We start from the raw sequence: 15,140 nt of genomic DNA, 5'->3' as shown, positions 1-15,140 counted from the left end.
GGCTGGATGGTTTTATGTCAACTTGACATAAACTAGAGTCATCTGAGAGCCATGGGAACCTCAATTAAGAAAATTCCTCTAGAAGATCAGGCTGTAATCAGGTAAGCCTGTAGGAGGGCTCAATTCATTGTGGTCAGTACCACCCCTGGACAGGTGGTCCTGGCTTCTACAAGAAAGCAGACTGAGTAAGTCATGGAGAGCAAGCCAGTAAGCAGCATCCTTCCATGGTCTCTACATCAGCTCCTGTCTCCAGGTTCCTGCCCTGACCACTCTTCAGGAAAGACTGATCCAGACCTGTAAGCTGAAACAAACACTTCCCTCACCAAGCCGCTTTGGCCATGGTGTTTCATCACAGCAGTAGAAACCCTAACTAAGACAGGGCTATTAATCTTTTTAGAAACAGGAATTAAGCAGACAATGCTAAGATGTGAGCTCAGGCACCCTGAAGTCAGAGTCCATATATAATGACTCCACACTGCTAGGCTAAGATTGAGTAACATTAGCTTACATACAGTGGGCTCTTTCTTTAGTAAACAAATACAAAGATGGGTGCACTTAGAGGATTTGCTCCTAAAACTGGATTTAATTCCATTTTCTTTAAAACAAAGTACTACTATTTCATTGTGTGGAAGCTATGATCATCTCTGCTTCTTTATTACATTTATTTTATGTGTGTGTGTGTGTGTGTGTGTGTGTGTGTGTGTGTGTGTGTGTGTGTGTGTAAATGCCAGAAGACAAGTTGTAGGAAGTGGCTCTCTCCCTCCACCATGTCAGCTTCAGGTTGTCAGGCTTGGTGTCCTGTGCCGTTCCTGGTTGAGCCACCTTGACTCTCCCATCTTTTGTTGCAGAATATTATTTCAACTATGTAAAGGTGTGTTGTATTTGTTTATGCTGCATATACTTAACTATGTAAAGGTATGCTGCTTTTGTTTATGATGCATTTGTTTAACTGTGTAAAGGTGTATTGCTGTTTCACCTTGCCTGCCTAAGGCACCTGATTGGTCTAATAAAAAGCAGAATGGCCAATAACTAGGCACAGAGGGATAGGTGGGGCTGGTGAGCAGAGAAAATAAGTAGGAGGAGGAATCTAAGCTCGGGAGAGAATGAGGCAGGCAGATGCCTGAGGCCAGCCAGGCAGGCAACAGCCAGCCAGCCAAACACAGAGGAAGTAGGAATACAGAATAAAAGAAAGGTAAAAAGCCCCGAGGCAAAACATAGATGAAGAGAAACAGGTCAAATTAAATTATAAGAGCTAGTGGGACTAGCATAAGAAAAGGCCAAGCATTCATAACTAATATCAAGTCTCTGTGTCATGATTTGGGGGCTGGTGATCCGAGAAAGCCTGCTACAATCTTTGCTTCTTTAATGTTAAAAATTCTAATGAAAACTTGGAAATAATAGGAATCTCTAGCCTAGCATCTTCCTGAGTTACCATTTAGACAAGATGCTAAAGAGTGACTTGAAACTAAGGGGGCCTTAAATGGATCTTTGGGGATTTTCAAAAGAATAAGCAATTCTGTATAAAAGGAAAAAAAGAAAAACCATAGCTCATTAGTCTTCCTCAGAGGAGAACAGAAACAGAAACTTAATATTGAGAAAACTAGGATGATGATGAAAGTAAAAGCAAAGAAAACCTAGAAAAGGGAAACAGGGGAAAGGGGCAGAAGGTAAGTCATCATGCAAAACTACAAATGGAGAAAAGAATAGCTTTTACATTGATTTGTTCATGGTGTGTGTGTGTGTGTGTGTGTGTGTGTGTGTGTGTGTGTGTGTGTGTGTCCATGCCACAGTGACTCCGTGAACAGCAGAGGACAACTTGCAGGAGGCGGTTCTCTCCTTCCACCATGTGGGTTCTGGTCTTCACACGTCTTTACTCACTGAGCTATCTCACTGGCCCAACAAAGATAACTGTTGAAGAATTGTGAATGGAGTTTTATTTTCTTACCACCCTTTTTACAGAAGGGATCCTATCAAAATTCTGATAAACTCTTAGAAAAAAGATGTTCCTGTGTATTCTCCCTCTGGTGTCACATTCGATCTTCAATCAGTTAGTGACTTCATTTGAAAATAAATATAAAATTGCCAATGATGAAAATCATGAAGTGTTGATTGTGGGAGACTGGTAAGGACACCTAGATGGGAAATCAAGTGGTGACACAGCCCCGCATCAGCAGCCTAGTCTTAGCTTATCCTGATCCTAGTCATAGCAGTTATCCTGATCTGGCACACTGGATATTTTAAAATTATTATTATTATCTGTCTTCACTCCCATTTTGTATGTGGGTCCAGCAAAAATAGGAACTTTATGTTACTAACATCATTTGGAAAAAAGATGGCCATATACTTGGTGACTGTGTTGAAGTGACAAATGAATGATATAATTTCAATACCAGCATTTAATCATCTATGTGGACCCTCTATCCACCAAGGTCTCTGGTGTTATGATAATGACACCATTTCCCCATATCCAACCAGCAATTCCTTCTGAATTGTCAATGTTTGAAACTAAGAGAAGATGAGGGCAGGGAATGCCAGGGACTAGAATGATTTTTGGTTTATTGGTCAATATCTGCTGTACCATATTGAAAAAAAATCCATAGGCAGCTGGAGAACTGGATAATGCATCTTGGTAATAGCTCAAAAATATACCTTCTGCAGATTCAGCAACTAAAATGAATTCTAACTGGATGCAAAGTCAATCCCCAAAATTAAAGAATGAAATATTAGCATTTTATGAAGAAACAGAAGGGCAAGAGTCTGCAAGGCCATGCCTCCAATCACCTGGGCAACTTCTCTTGTGTATGTGACACGAGGTCTACCCGAGGGGTCAACCCACAACTCCCATTCAGGGCAGACATCATCAAGGACTTGGTACTCATAAAACGTTTTACAGGCTGCATTTTATAATACTTTGGGAGGGAATCTTAGCTATGTTATATTAACTAGAGAATAACACAGGGCATGGTATAAAGTGCTGCTCTGGTTATCTTGAATGCTGTCATGAGTCTCATGGAAATTCTGCCATTCTATTGTTTTTAAAGAATCTGCAAGCCTCCCCAGATTGATGAGATTTCAGTGAATTTGCTTCCCTAACAGATGAATTATTTTCCTAAACATGGATTTCTGATAACTTCCATTCTCCATATAATTCTAGACCAGGAAGTTCTGTTCAAAGTGTTACTGTAGCTCCATATTTGGACATATAGTTTGCCTGCTTGGTGGACAGCAACCCCCAGGCTCACATTTGTGCAGCTTCTGTATTGAGACAAAGCTGCCAGGGTGTTTTTGTTGTTTTTTTTTCTCCCCCACTGTGAATGGCTTTTTTCTCTCTCTCATGACATAGACAAATGTTGATGTTTACTACAAGGCAGTACATTAGTTGCTAATTAAGTTCCTGGATGCTTCAGCCAAAACTTGTTGTATTGAATCCAAGAAAAGAATAGCAGCTCTATCAAGAATAAGTTGTTGAGGGTTTTTTGTTGCTGTCTTGTATTATTATAAGAAAGTTGTCTCCTAAAGAATACAGGGAACTTACATACTGAGAGATAGGAAGTCATCAGTCTTGGCTTCCTCCTAGCCTGAGCTGGTGACTAAAGTCAACCCACTAGGCAGGCCCAGGTCAAAGCTGTATAAATATTATACTGCCAATCGAAGCACGAGAAAACAAAGCTGTTTAGTAGAGTTCACTTTTTTTTTCAGAGCTGAGGACCGAACCAAGGGCCTTGTGCTTGCTAGGCAAGCACTCCACCACTGAGCTAAATCCCCAGCCCCTCTCACTTTTCATACATAAGCCCCAGTTCTTGGATGAACAAATTAGTTCTTGGGACCCCACTGGCTGTGAGTTTTACTGTACCTAGGATGCAGTAGCGCCTCCTGGGGTTCCATTATTCTGGATCCTCCTCCCACCTGCCCCACCCCCCACCCGTCGACGCCCACAAATGAGAGTAACTCATTTTTTTTTCCCATCAAGGTTTTAGGGCAATTCTTCATTTTCCCCGAGACCTTCCTCGTCCTTTACATGTTAACTGACGAGTGGATCGGGTCTTCTAAGCAGCACGCCGCGGGGAAGACAAAATATCCACAAATAAACCATTGCAGAGCATCGCCGGATTACTCAGCACAAGGGAGGATTCGCTTTCCCTTCCGGTTTCCCACTTTCCCAGGGTGTTCTTGACCAAAGTTCTCGCCTAACCAGCTGAGTCCGAGGACCTCCTCCTCCCTCACGAAACTTAATTCTCTGGTCCGGAAGTTGACGTTCCTGAAGTCCGGAGAAGAGAATCGAAACAGAAACCAATCTTGCAACTTGTATGATCTGTGGGTGGAAGACAGTGCTTAAAACTCCCGGTGAGGGCGAGCCGCGCTGCAGTAGCAGAGTGCGAGCTGTCCCGAGCCTGTGCCCACCTGCTGCAGCACATTCCTGGCCCACCTGCCACCTGCCCGGTGCCACCGACCGATCGATCTAGGGTTCTGAAGCCACCTAGTTCCTGCCCCTGTCAGGCAGCATAGTCGGGGACCCACTCCCACCTGTGGATCGTCCGCCCGCCCGCCCAGGAGACTCCTCTCCCATTCCCCGAGAGAACCAAGGATGTCGAATGTGTGTTCTGCCGAGGACAGCTTCCGCTATCTCATCTCAATCTTCAGGACCAGGTTGAAAATGTGCTTTCAGGTGGAGCCGGTGCTGGACTACCTGATCTTTCTGCCCGCGGAAACCAAAGAGCAGATTCTTAAGAAGGCCACCACCTGTGGGAACACCAGCGCGGCGGAACTGCTGCTGAGCACCTTGGAGAAGGGGGAGTGGCAGCCGGGCTGGACGCAGACCTTCGTGGAGGCTCTGGAGCACAGTGGCAGCCCCCTCGCTGCGCGCTATGTCAGAGTCACCGATCTGCCCTCTCCCTCGTTTGAGACCGCCCATGATGAATGTCTCCACCTGCTGAACCTCCTTCAGCCCACTCTGGTGGACAAGCTTCTGATTAATGATGTCTTGGATACTTGCGTGGAGAAGGGACTGTTGACAGCTGAGGACAGAAATCGGGTAAGTGTCACGTAAGATGGAGATGAGTTAATGGGAGGTTTTGCAAAGCAGGGTTACTTGTGCATTTCCCCATAGTTATCTTCGATGTCTTTGGGTAGACACGCCCCTCCTTTTATGGTTCATGTTCAAAATAACCACAGAGGGTCCATTTTACAGAAGAGAAAACCCAGGTAAGTTATACAATTCACTCTTGGTCTCCCAGAAAGAACAGAAGTAGATCTCCCATCTTTATGATTCGTCAAGTCCAGGTGATGTTGAGTTTTATGATTTAGTTAACATGCTTCTTAGAATAGCCCTCAGCAAACTGTGGACCATCTGCTGCATCCAGCCTTCTACTCATATTTTAAGAACCAGAAGCTAAGGTAATTAGCTGTCTGGTTTTTCAATTTTAAGTGTTCATAAAGTTTTATTGAAACTCTCCTCCTTATTGCTTATGTACTCTTTTATGGCTGATTTTTCACAGTTGGGTGGAGGTAATATGGCCTATAAAGCTAAAATATTTATTATCAGGTCCCTGATGTCCTTAATCCATGCCTTAAGTAGTAGTATGCACATCTCATTAATTCTTGACCCAAAAGAAAAAAAAATCACATCTCATTTCTCTCTTTTCTTTAATCAAAGTTTCCATATTTTCTAGAATTCAATCAAGTTCAGAGATAGTTGATTGGCAAACAAATGCTACTAGTCTTAGTTTTTCACACTAGTGAAGGAATGGATGACTTTTTTGGAGTATCATTTGTGTGGGTAAGTTTAACAGGTGGCTTAATATAATGTTAGTTGTTTGTCCAAGGACAGAAATGCACCCTGTACTACATAAATACTGAGCTCTCTGCATCTGGCTTACCCAGTGTTGCAAGTTGAAAGTCTTGTTTGGAGGCTGGAGAGATGGCTCAGTGATTAATAGCAAGTGCTGTTTTTGCAGAGGATGGGAGTTCAGTTTCCCAGTGGCCATGTCACCTGTCCCACAACTGTCCATCAGGAGACCCGGGAATCTCTGATGCCCGTGGCTTCCACCTGAATTACACCCACATGCACATACTCCACCGCGACTCCCACAGACACATACTTCAAAACAAAATAAAATAAATTTTAAAGTCATTATTTGAAAAGCATACGGTCCGGGGATGGGGATTTAGCTCAGTGGTAGAGCGCTTGCCTAGCAAGCACAAGGCCCTGGGTTCGGTCCCTCCTCAACTCCAGGGGGGACGAAAAACATATGGACCAATAACCCACTACCATAAGTCAAAGGCTTCCTGTATACAGTGCTATGATTTTGACATTTTCTTCCTTTCCTTTTGATTCATTGGTTGTATCTTCATTGTAGACTCTCTGGGCATCAGATTGTTTGGCCCTAGCCCATGATGTTACTAATATCGACAGTACTTAGTAGAGTCAGCAGTACCTACGCCTACCCAGAGCCAAACACGCACGCATCTCGCTGTGATGTCCAGTTTCCCCAACAAGTGAATTACTTCGCACTGTTGTCGCTAGCATTTATATCATCTTGTGTATTGAGAACTGACTAGAACGCATTATAGTAGTCCAGCTGGATATGACAAATGTGTACATCACGGTGGCAGAATCTTAATTTGGAAGAAAGTATGCAGCCTCCAAGCCAGCTGGAGATGGAAGATGGCATTTCCAGCCACAGTAGCTGTTAGGAAGTCCAGAAGCAACAGAGTCCGGTCACACCACAAAGCTGTTTGTGTTTGGTGCTGTGATGTCCCGAGTGCCAGAGAACCAGCACTTCTCCTTATTTACTCTAAATACGTCTGCCTATCAGCATCACTTTTGTCTTGCCTGGGTTGAATTTCTGCCAGCTCCATTTTATCCAAGTTCTTGATTCTGGCAAGCTCGGAGGCAGCTAGCAGTAATGCAAGGGATTTGACACGGAGATGACGGGAAGTAAAGGGACTTTTGTGTACTGGCAGCAGTTAAGCTAAAACAACCCAAACCTTCTTCCAGTTTCACGTTTCTTTCTAAGGAATCCCCGAGAGAAGGAAGAGCTAGAGACTTGAGGCTAAGGAGCAGTGGTGAGTCTGTAGGAGTCTGTAATCATTCCTCATGCATTATTCTACATTATCTGCTCTAAAAGTAAACGTGAAGCACAATGGGAGGGCAGTGCTGCATTTGGAGGAATCTCTTTTGATACAATGGTCATCAAATGTGTACCTTACAGCCGCAAGGTGGGATGGGGAAGGACGGTCTTTGCTGTACTGTATGTGAGATTTGGTTCTCTGATCCTAAGTTTACCCGGGAAAAATGAATAGCACAGTAATTTCTAAACTCACATCAATACTAACTGAGAAATATTAAATAAAAAGCTTCATGAACGATCAGATCTTTTAATAGGAATATTATATTGACTTTGATTGTCACACATTTCACTCCTTAACTTAGGGGTAAAGTTTCAGGGATTTAGGTAAATTTCCCACATATAGGCCTACTTCTTAATGTCTGTGAATTAAATTGATCTGAAAAAGAAGCTGTCTTTCACCTTGTAAATACCCAGATTCTAGCCAGGGATAGAATTTTCATCATTTGATTGGTGTTTAAGTTTATTTGCAAAAAAAAACCCAAAAAAACAAAAAGAAAGAAAAAAGAAATAAAATGAAAATTGAATTGAAGACATATAATAAGCTAAATATGATAAGATGTTGGGAAATAGATGGTTGGTGGGTATTAAATTTCCAAATTTTGGTAATTTGAAAAAGACATTAAAAGTTAAGCTTTGCTTAACTAATTAATCAAGACTTCTAAAAATGGTTATTATTATTATTATTATTATTATTATTATTATTATTATTATTATTTTGTAGACCTTCTGAGTTAACCTTTGCCAAGAGCTGAGAAGCTGTCTTGTCGACATTTTCTATTTGATCAGTTATTTTAATTTTGGCTTCTTACACATATCTGCCAGCACTAGCTGGCCCCCAGATGATTTGAGAATAAGTACCCCAAGAACATATTTGACTTACTGATTTCATCATTCTTTCAGAATGAATGATTTGAGTGACATCTTTGCCAGATACCATGCTAATGTGAGAAGACAAGGGAAAAAACACAGACACTGCTTGTATGATGTTTATGTTACAGTGCTGATCATAGTTCCTAGTTTAAGTCTGTGTGTGCAGCATTAGTGAGTCTAAAAACTAGACTCACTAATAAATACACATCATTTTACAAATAATCAAAATAGAATTGTCCCTCACAGTAATGCAATGCTCCTGTCTTTCCCGTTTTCCCCAGGATATTTAGTGACAACTTGGGGGAATCCAACAATACAGATCACAAAAGAGCTCTAAGACACAAGTGATCACGTTTCCTAGTATAGTAACATCCGTAAGGAGAGACTCACATGTGTGTTTTAGCCCTGGCTGACATCACTGAGCACCCGTAGTCTTGGAGGTCATATACCCTTCATTAACATGGAAAACGAAGATACCATGATATCCCAGATAGACACTGAATCACGCTCTTCAGATATGAAGTTGAACACCCAAGTGAGCTTTCACCTCAAGTGTTATATTATTAGGCAAATTAGGAAGGACGGGCTCTTTGGGGCAAAAAAGTAAGAAAGTATGAGCAAGATGTTAGCAATGTGCATTTGAAAACTTACTTGGTAAAATACGAACAAACTCTTTGTTTAGGACATGAATTTTGCTTACTAATTTGCTCTCATCTGAAAATTGAACTCTGCTGGATTTAAAAGATCACTATTCTGTTTAAATAGCTACCTAAAATATAAGAGGAAGAGAAAACTTCCAAACAGTACAACTGCCTTGGAAATCCAGTGCTTTATGAAGATTGCGTTGTTTTCTCCACTTCCTTCTGCTGAAAAGTTTAGAATAGTCAAGAAGTGAACTGTCCTAGCCACAAATTCACCCATGTTTTTTATTCCATCAATTAGTTTATATGGCATCTACATAGGAACATTTTTTTAACTTCATAAGGAGAAATTCCAGTTGGGGGTGGAAATCATTTTGTGTCTTGCTACAATTGAAAATACATATTAACTTCCTGGGAATTAAAGTTGTTGTGCTTATCTGTTGGGATCTAAATATCTCTGCCATATTTTAAGAGAACAATATAAGCCAAACAGATACATGGGCACATATGATTACTTTAAATGATGTACTTTCCAATACCAAAAAAGGGATGATATTAAAAATTGAGAACATGGATGAAGCTACAAAAAACAAAAACAAAACAGAACAACAACAACAAAAACAGATTAGATGTAGTTTCACATTCCAAAAATAAAAATCCTTAGGAAAAAGTACAGCATCATGATCCTCAAATGCCTGGACAAAGGAAGTACGAAATCTCAGATTCTGTAGGAAACATAAACTTGATAGAGTAATCATGGAAGGAAAATTGGTTAGTAGAATACTCATAGGATTTTAGTAAGAATGTTGATTACAAAGCCTCAGTCGCTGTCCTTAGAAAATTCTGATTATTTATGCCAGATAGAGTTAAAGCTATTTAAGGATGGAAGGATAAAAAATAGGGATGTTGAATTAAAATAAGAATATGAGATCAGTCTTGTTTACATGGGTAGTAATTATGCTTCGGATTACCAGAAAACAAAAATCTCACAAATTACAGAACAGACAAAGATTTTCCATCATGAGACTACCACCAAAGTTAGTAAACACTAGGACTGAGCAAGAAACTGCTTAGAAAATGCTATGGGGGAGATGGGCTGAAATAGATGAAAATGTATAACAATCAGATAATCATTTTAACCACTTATTGCCAGAAAGTGAACTTAGAATTGGAGGAAATTTTTAACTGGACTTACAGCTCAGGAAGCCAGCATTCACCCCGAAAACTCGGTTGCCTAGGATCTGTGTCTGTTAGTTACTAGCTTTGGGACCTTAGCGAGAGCTAAACATCTCTGTATCTTGGATTCTGATATGCACAGGATTTCTGTTGTTGCCTGTTCCCGTGCTATCTGGGTTATTAGATTCAGATCACTCAATACAGCAGTAGCTAATAAAGTGGAGCCTGAGAGATGACTTCAAGTCAAGGTGTCTGCTGCAAAGCTAAGGACCTGAGTTTGATCCTTCTGGGAACCCCCATGGTGGAAAGAGAGAACCCACTCCAGCAACTTGTCTTGTAACTTCCACAAGCACATTGTATGCTCCACACCACACTCCATAAATAAATAAAAAGATAATTAAAAAATTTAAAGATAAAACTATCTTTTGAGTGAGATTCAGGTGAGCACTGTAGGTACTAAGTATTGTCTACTAATAAACTCTTTGCAAAAACAAACACTTCCCCGTCATCCCTAGGGAAAGCTAGTACTAGATTTCCACCAGGCACTGCTGCAGAAATTCCAACAGGTCCTCATATAATAATGCTATGGAATACAATGTCAGGACTAGAAAACCAGATATGTTTTGTAGGAAAAAGCAACTTTAATTGAGATGTTAGCAGCATTTGGGAAGTTCGAGAATATCTAAGCGTATTTCTCATCTGGTATGCTGATTGAATTACATAAGATGGCAAAAAAATAAGTTTGAAGAAGTGTTTGGGTTCCCATCAAGTAGGATCTCTTTGGATAGTGTCTGTGCATCATTTTGTTTTAAAATCTCCACAGGTGGATTTAAATCACGACCAGCATGGCGGATCCCCACAGCTTCTATTGCATGTGTTTTGGGGGTAGGAAGTGAGGCTCACGGAGAGGAAGTGGTACCTTTGATGTCAGAGATGGCAAAGGTGGACTAAATGGCTTTCTAGCATGGCCTATGTTCAGCATTTTCTCCAAGTGTTTATTACTCTGTTCAGACCTGGAAAGATGGGCTTTGATAATTATGTATAGATGATCTGTATTTTAAAATGATATCTTAGACTATTATAAAAGAGAAAGCATGTTACAAGTCACAGGAAAATGTAATGGAATTCAGCTACTATTATAAAAGCTACTGCTTGGAAAAGTCAAGGACTTTTCCAAAGGTCAAGCCATGGCTTAAGAAGTCTTGGTGATATTTTAGCTTTATGTATATATATTAGCTGATTCCTACAATGATTTTCTTGTATGCTATGTACTTCCAAGAACTCCTAACAACGTGTTTATCTAAAATACCTATCAAGCATCCAAGGCCAAATGATCTCCTAAACTAAGGTAACACCCTTGTGCAAACAGTGCCTGTCTCCTAGGTCAGGCGGATAGCTTTATTTCTTGTGTAATTTAAGCTGAGACCCTCCTTTCTTATACAGCCTTACTAACATTATAGACTCCTATCTTTTTTTTTTTTTTTTTTTTTTTTGGTTTTTCGAGACAGGGTTTCTCTGTGTAGCTTTGCGCCTTTTCCTGGAACTCACTTGGTAGCCCAGGCTGGCCTCGAATTCACAGAGATCCACCTGGCTCTGCCTCCCGAGTACTGGGATTAAAGGCGTGCGCCACCACCGCCCGGCGACTCCTAACTTCTTATCTAACCACTTCTAGGAATGTAGATTGAGCACATAAATTCCCTTTTTGATATCCTAACCGATCATTAGTTCTCAGTTGACCCCCTCCTTTACCGCTCTCTTTTTGGGTTGTAAAAGAAGGCCTGATGGCACTGCCTGAGGAAAATTCTTACTTGCCTTTATGACCCTGTAGGAATTCAAGCCTGGTGACCTGGCTGGATGTGGAGGATAGCTATTGTTTGGGTATGTAACTGAATACCCAAGAGACCTTGAGGATGAGATGGAAGATGAGGAAGAGCCAGATGGGGAAGTACTAGCTGGGTAAGAGCGAGATGAGAAGGACCTATTTGAAGCAGAATTAAGATGAGAATTAAGATAGAACTTAGAGGGGACAGCAGATAAAGGTAGAGAGAAATCAGGCAAGAAAGGAGCTAGGCACAAGAACAGAACTGAAACTGTGCAGATAGGATTTTATCCCAGAGGAATAAAGTAGATGGACAAAGCTTAGGGTACTTAGATTCGTTTCCTGAAAATAATTCGTACCGTTCGTAGTTTCTCTTCTGGGCCCCTGGGAAGAATATTATTAAGGCTGGTCCTTTAATAATATTTGAGAAAAGTAAATTGTGATTATAGCTGGCCAGTGGTGGCACACGCCTTTAATCCCAGCACCCAGGAGGCAGAGGCAGGCGGATCTTTATGAGTTTGAGGCCAGCCTGGTCTACAGAGTGAGTTCCAGGAAAGGCACAAAGCTACACAGAGAAACCCTGTCTCGGAAAAAAAAATTGTGCTTATATATTGTAAAGGATCTATATCTATATATCTATATATCTAGATATAGATATATATATAGATATAGATATATAGATATATAGATATAGAGAGAAGTAATTTTTCCTCATATCCCAAAAAGAATAGGGAAACTAATTTCTCACAATATTGAATGTGCAAAAATCTGGAGAAATGTTATCACTGCAATAATAAAAACTGCAAATATTAAACAGGCAAGAAGATAAATCTGTGTCAGTAACTACTTAGTTCCAAAGTGGTAACAGTCAAGGAAGAGGCCATGAAATGTTTGATTTATAAACTTTATGAGTTGAAAGAAAATGGCAAGCCCAAAATACATCAAAAAGAAATGTCTTATATTCTGATGTGCAGAGACAGGCAGATCTGGTGGTTCACTGACCAGCCAGTCTAGCCAAAATAGCAAGTTCCTAGTTCCATTAGTCCCTCAAAGAGAAAAAGTAGATTAAGAGAGACAGCAAAGATCAGTTTCTGGTCTTCACACATGCATGCACAGAGAAGCTCACAAGTGTACACTCGTATCCATACCACACACACACATACACACACACACAGACACACACACAGATGTACACACAGACACACACACAGACAAACACATAGAACACACACAGAGACATACACATACACACACAGACATACACACAAAAACACATACAGACATACACATACACACACACAGACATACACATGCACAGAGACATACACATAGACACACATGAGCCATAACATGAATACAAATGGAAGATACTTTCTCTTGGCTTTGGTCACAGAAACTCAAGCAAAGCATTTATTAATCTCAATTATTTGGTATTTCCTTTTTTATTAAAATTTTTGTTTCAAAGTTTAGTTTGTGGTGGGAACTGCCGAGGAAATGTGCCGTCTGTGTGCGCAGAGGTCAGAGGACAGTTTGTGAGAACTGGTTTCCCCCTTCCACCATGTGGTGTCTGGGAGTGAAACTCAGCACATGAAACTCAGCAGCAAGTGCCTCTAACCACTGAGCAACCTCATCAGCCTAACTAAACAATTCTCTGGTTTACAAAATATTACATATTTAGAAGAGGATTTGGCTCAATGACTGTTTTTTTTCACCTGATAGACTCTGGTATAGCTACATGGAACACTGATGTTTTCTTAGTGTTTGAATATAATAAGCCTTTGTTCATATGTTTACCTAGCCCCTTGACTTTCCTTTGGAATGTTTTCACTTTTCATATGGTCAACAGGTATTTGCTCTTCCTTCTTTTCTGCTGAAATAATAGATTTCGGCTGTAGGAAATGCTGGGAATGAGTCAGGTGTAAGAGAACTGCTGAGAAGGATCGTCCAGAAGGAAAACTGGTTTTCTACTTTCCTGGATGTTCTTCGTCAAACTGGAAATGACGCGCTTTGCCAAGAGCTGACAGGTGCTGACGGCCCGGAAAACATTGCAGGTATTTCTGATTCTATCAGGAAGATTTTGCATACTGTGTCACTGAAAATTCATTGAAACCTCAAACTGTAATATCAAGCATCGGGACTTCTAGAATCAACATTTTTAAATGGGAAGAACTGATTTCGTCTTCTTTACGAATGAGAAAGCCCATGTGTAGGAAAGACTCAGTTCTGAGACACCACCACTGAGACACCACACTGTGATGACCACCAGTTCAGCAACAGGCCATCATTCCAATCTTACTTTTGAAATGAGATAATCACCTCAAATATTTATCACAATATTTTAAACACTAGAGAGACACAGATAAACTGGAAGAAAATATATTTTTGGTTTATGAATATTGTAAAAGGCTTATCCTTACCAATTAACTTAATTTTCACTTAATATAATTTTTAAAATATTCAATAATAATATCTAAAATAATATATTTTCACATACTTAGTTTGTAAATCTAATTTAAACTGCCCCATTGGCTTTTTTCCTTTCATAATATGTATCCTGTTTTCAAAATATCATATGCAGGAAAAAGTGCAAGTCCATTATTAATAAATTGATTATCACTATTATAATTATTACACACTTGCTTCATTTTTTCTCTTCTGTCTGTTATTCAGCAGTCATTCAGTGAACTTGTACCAGGTACTGTTCTAGGTGATGAGGACATGGAGTTGCAGGAGACCTGGGAAGTCCCTCTCCTCTGTCCATTCTAGTAAAAGGATTCACCCAGTGAACGATTTTCTGAATGGGCTCTGGAAAGTAGAACCAGTAATAGGTGGTATTGAAGTACTGTGATTAGGTCAATAATGTTGCTAGGTTGAAAGAAAAACATTTTCTGTGTTTTACTATATGGTTTATGAAAATCTGCTTTTGCCCAGTAGTTTGGAGTTCTGAAACACTCAAATATATTTCACTCTCTTCACCAGAAGACTGCTTAGAGAGGAATGATTTGTTTCTCCCAGCGTTGCGCCCCCTAATTTATTATCTAAGACAAAGTAGTCAGCTCTGAACTCATACACACTCAAGCAAAACCAAAGGGACTCAGCAAGCTGTAATTCATATTTCGTGCATGTATGCACATGTGTGTGTATGTGTGTTGTGTGTGTGTATGTTGTGTTGTGTAAGTGTAACAATAAAAAAGAAAAGAAAAGGAGGCCATCAGTCTAAGAAATGGGGGGAAGACGTGGGAGGGATTGGAAGCAAGAGACATAGGAAGGGATAGAAAAAGGAAAGGGGAGATGTGATCTAATTATATTTTAATTGAAAAAAAATTAAAGATTTATTTATTTATTTATTTATTTATTTATTTATTTATTTATTATACAGTATTCTGTCTGCATGTATGCCTGCACACCAGAAGAGGACACCAGATCTCATTACAGATGGTTGTGAGCCACCATGTGATTGCTGGGAATTAAACTCAGGACCTCTGGAAGAGCAGTCAGTGCTCT

The 15,140-nt window shown here is 40.3% G+C and overlaps 1 protein-coding gene across 1 annotated transcript in view; it reads left to right on the top strand.

Moving 5' to 3' along the window:
- The first annotated feature begins 3,982 nt into the window (after positions 1–3,982).
- Positions 3,983–15,140, top strand: part of Ifih1 (interferon induced with helicase C domain 1) — a 53,564-nt gene continuing 42,406 nt past the window's right edge. The window contains exons 1-2 of the mRNA XM_052725667.1: positions 3,983–5,032; positions 13,519–13,687. Coding sequence (XP_052581627.1) covers positions 4,586–5,032; positions 13,519–13,687 — 616 coding nt within the window. The 5' untranslated portion in view covers positions 3,983–4,585. The remainder of the gene's footprint in view (positions 5,033–13,518; positions 13,688–15,140) is intronic.

Source organism: Peromyscus californicus, unplaced genomic scaffold (assembly GCF_007827085.1).
Source record: "Peromyscus californicus insignis strain IS unplaced genomic scaffold, ASM782708v3 Scaffold_7__1_contigs__length_154581171, whole genome shotgun sequence".
In the NCBI taxonomy this organism is placed as follows: domain Eukaryota; kingdom Metazoa; phylum Chordata; class Mammalia; order Rodentia; family Cricetidae; genus Peromyscus; species Peromyscus californicus.
This window is presented reverse-complemented; position numbering and strand designations above follow the sequence as displayed.